Here is a 3966-nt window from a genome sequence, read left to right as displayed (position 1 = left end):
ATTCGTCCAATCGAGCCTTTTCAGAGCTTTTAGTTGCTGAAATTTCTCAATCGAGACAGTGCATTCTGAAGAACATCTAGAACATTCATTTTTGCAAGGAGATTCAGGATCTGAAGTCCGAAGGTAAAATCAATATTAAGAGTCCATTATCGTGTTTAAAACCTTTTCTTGACGTTTCAGGATTGATCAGGTTGGGCGGCAGATTGAGCCACTCTTCCGTGAGAATATGATGTAAAGCACTCCATTGACCTACCGAGCAATAACAGAGTTAACCAGCTGTTGTTTAAAAGAGAGCATCATCAACTCGCGCATGCCGGTCCTCATGCACTGCTCTATTCAATTCGCGAAAAATTTTGGCCCATTCGTGGGAAAAATTTTGCACGATCAACTGTGAATAAGTGCACTCGTTGTTTTCGCAATAATCCTAAGCATCTTACTCAAATCATGGGTGACTTACCACCAGATAGAGTGAAGCCTCAGCGAGCATTTTCAGTTTCAGGGGTCGACTTTGCTGGGCCTATAACCACACTCGTAAACAAGGGTCGAGGAAGGAAGACCAACAAGTCCTACATCGCCGTGTTTGATTGCTTTTCAACCAAGGCCATTCATCTGGAGGTTGTTGGCGACCTTACAGCTGAATAATTTATTGTCACTCTTCGGCGTTTCGTAGGGAGACGTGGTTGTCCAACGTAATTGTTTAGCCACAATGCCACGAATTTTCAGGGAGCAAATAATGAGTTGCTGGAATTATACCAGTTGCTAGAAACTGAGTCTCATAATTCCATCAATGACTTTTGCAGCGTTCGGAAAATAGATTGGAGTTTCATTCCACCTTTAGCTCCACACATGGGAGGACTTTGGGAGGCGGGAGTGAAATCATGTAAATTCAATTTGAAACGAATGATCGGATTGACTCTTCTCACGTTCGAGGAATTATGCACCGTTCTGGAGCAAATCGAAGCTTGCATAAACTCACGACCTTTGTATTCATTGCCTTCAACGCTATTTGATTTACAGCCTTTAACGCCAGCTCATTTCCTAATCGGGGAACCGCTCACCAACTTGCCTGATCCTGACATCAAGAAGTTCCCATGAATCAATTAAATCGGTGGCAGGTAAACCAGCGTATTACCCAAGATTTTTGAATTTGCTAGAAACAAGAATATTTCACTTCATTGCAACAGAGAACAAAATGGACCTGTGATACTGAGAATTTAAAAATCAACGACGTTGTTCTAATTTGTGACTCCAACTCGCCTCGTTTGGGAAAAATTGTAAAATCGCACCGCGGTGCAGACGGAAAGGTTAGGGTCGTAACTGTTATAACGGCTAATAGTATTCTTAAGCGTCCAATTGTGAAATTGTGCAAATTGCCAGTCGAAATTGAAATTTTAAATTAATCAAGATTAATTGGTGGGCGGCTGATGTACGTGTATTCAATTTAAATTTTGTACCATTTAATATTAGTTTAGATCGTCGCCTCGTTGTGGCGCAAACGAAGCTGCACGAGAACTCGACTACATGTGGTAGTATTTCGACAAAGTTCACCAAGAAACCATTGTAATCATTTTTGTTTGATACAATTTCTTTTTATAGTAAATAAATTGTTTTAGTTTGGAATACGAGTTCAATTACTATCCTGTACTACCTTATATTCTTACTCATTAAATAGTATTAATAACATTAACAATAGATGGTTACTTAAATTCTGAGAAAAATTTAAGACACATTAATTGTACTCAAAGTATGCATTTAATTTTCGACAAATGCAAATTATTTATATTCGACTACTACTTTAAGTTACAAAAATTCTGATAATCTCCTGTCCATATTTATTTTACCCTCCTTAATACCCTAATCAATCGCCAGTTAATAAAATTGTGGTAGAAGCAAAATAAACATTAATAGTACTCATAGTATGCGTTTACTTGTTATCTAATGCAAATTGTTTATAGACTGCTAGCTAACAAACGCTAGTAACTAAAATTTTAATAGAAGCAAAAGAAACATTGATGGTACTCAAAGTATACATTTAATTGTTGACTTATGTAAATTGTTTATATTAGGCTACTACTTTAAGTAACAAAAATTCTTATAATCTTCTGACCATATTTATTTTACCATGAATAATTCGCTAATCAATAGACAGTTACTAAAATTCTGATAGAAGCAAAAGAAACATTGATGGTACCCAATGTATGCATTTACTCGTTGAATAATGCAAATTGTTTATAGACTTCTACCATTTTCTATAAAGCAAATTGTCTTAATACGTTATATTCTTACTCATTACATCCTGTTAATTACATTAACAACCGATGGTTACTAAAATCTGATAGAAGCAAAAGAATCATTGATGGTACTCAAAGTATGCATTTAATGGTTGCCTTATATATATTTTTTATATTCGGCTACTACTTTTAATTACCAAAATTCTAAAAATCTCATGATCATATTCATTTTACCCTCATTAATTCTTTAATTAATCGCTACTTAGTTAAATTATGGTAGAAACATAAGACACATTGAATGTTCTTAAAGTATGAATTTAATTGTTGGCACCTGAAAATGGTATAAATTAAGTTACTACTTTTAGTAACAAAAATTCTAAAAATCTCATGATCATATTTATTTAACTTTAATTAATTCCCTAATCAATCGCTAGTGAGCTACTCAACGTCAAGTGATCGCACCGATTTATGCTGTTTTGATAAATTTTTATAATATTGAAAATTTGGGTCCCTTTAAGGGTCAAAAAATGAAATCCTAAGTATTTTAAAAAATTCAAAATATTTTCCAAAATATTGCACATTTAAATTTTTTGTAATTTTTTTTTGATTTATTATAACTGATGTAATTTTTAACCAATGGAAATGAATTTTTTTTAAAATACTCGTATTTATATGCTTTTTCATGAAAAAAAATTTTGAAAAAAAACTGAAAAAGTTTAATTTAAAAAAAACAATTTTAATTGTTTAAATAATTCGAAAAGTATATCTTCGATATTTTTCATAAAATTCATGAATATTCTGTACAATGTCCTGAAAAATAAAAAACTTTGAAAAAGATAGTATGTCTTGTAGTTTCCAAGAAATAAATTATTTAGTTTTTGTAGCACGTGAAGTCATTGTAAACTATATATTTATATGAGGCATTTCTTATGAGAATACGGGGTCATGTCTCGGATTTTTCTCAAAACTCGGTAAATTTTAGTGATAGTGGTGTTAAATAAATGTACAAATTTTGAATTTAAAATTTTTAATATTATTCGAGATATTTACAACAATAAATTACAGCAATATTTTTTTGCTTTACTTGTCACTTTTTCTCTACTAAAAATAATGAGAAATGTTGAGAATGTTTTTTACGTAAAAGACCTTAACAATTTCTTTAAAAAATAAAATTTGTTTATAACTTTTAAACATGTTGTACCTCATTTTGAAGCGAGAAAAAAATCATGAATTTTGTTTAAGTGAAAATAAATCTATGGTTAAATTTTTGAAATAGCATTATTTTTTGTTTACGAGATATTAATTAATTAACTATCAAAAGTTAATAAAAAATAAAATAATTTACAAAGAACTAAAATTAGAATAATTTTAAAAATACCATCACAGAAAAAACATGGACTCAAAATGAGTAGCAACAAAAATAAGACTAGGTTTTTTCTGTGATTCCAATGCTTATAGAAATCCGCACCCAACGAGCCCTTTATGAACTATTTACTATTTTGGATAAACGGGTATTAAATTTATAATTAATAACATTTGAAGAAAAGGAGATAAATCGTCAATTCTTTTTTTATTTGAAAGATCATCTAATTCTGCGTCAAAAAAATCAGTCGAAATAGCATTTTTAACAATCTATATTATTAAAAGGAGATTATATCTTCAAATTTAAATAATTTTTATTATTAATTATTAATTTAACGCCCGTTTATCCAAAATAGTAAATAGTTCATATAGG

General features: G+C 31.0%; 1 protein-coding gene across 1 annotated transcript; it reads left to right on the top strand.

Moving 5' to 3' along the window:
- Positions 1-444: 444 nt before the first annotated feature.
- On the top strand, positions 445-1095 carry LOC127280784 (uncharacterized). Its single transcript, XM_051304048.1, has 2 exons — positions 445-615; positions 724-1095. The coding sequence occupies exons 1-2, from the start codon at positions 445-447 to the stop codon at positions 1093-1095; spliced, it is 543 nt and encodes a 180-aa protein (XP_051160005.1).
- Positions 1096-3966: the final 2871 nt, after the last annotated feature.

This window comes from Leptopilina boulardi, unplaced genomic scaffold (genome assembly GCF_019393585.1).
Source record: "Leptopilina boulardi isolate dan_hultmark-lab unplaced genomic scaffold, ZJU_Lbou_2.1 LbouV2_251, whole genome shotgun sequence".
NCBI lineage: Eukaryota > Metazoa > Arthropoda > Insecta > Hymenoptera > Figitidae > Leptopilina > Leptopilina boulardi.
This window is presented reverse-complemented; position numbering and strand designations above follow the sequence as displayed.

What these genes read in the sequence shown, in the direction of transcription:
- LOC127280784 (XM_051304048.1), top strand. Translation starts at nt 445, where the DNA reads ATGGGTGACTTACCACCAGATAGAGTGAAGCCTCAGCGAGCATTTTCA. An exon ending in CCAAGGCCATTCATCTGGAG is followed by an intron (nt 616 to 723) that starts GTTGTTGGCGAC and finishes ACGAATTTTCAG; the next exon opens with GGAGCAAATAATGAGTTGCT.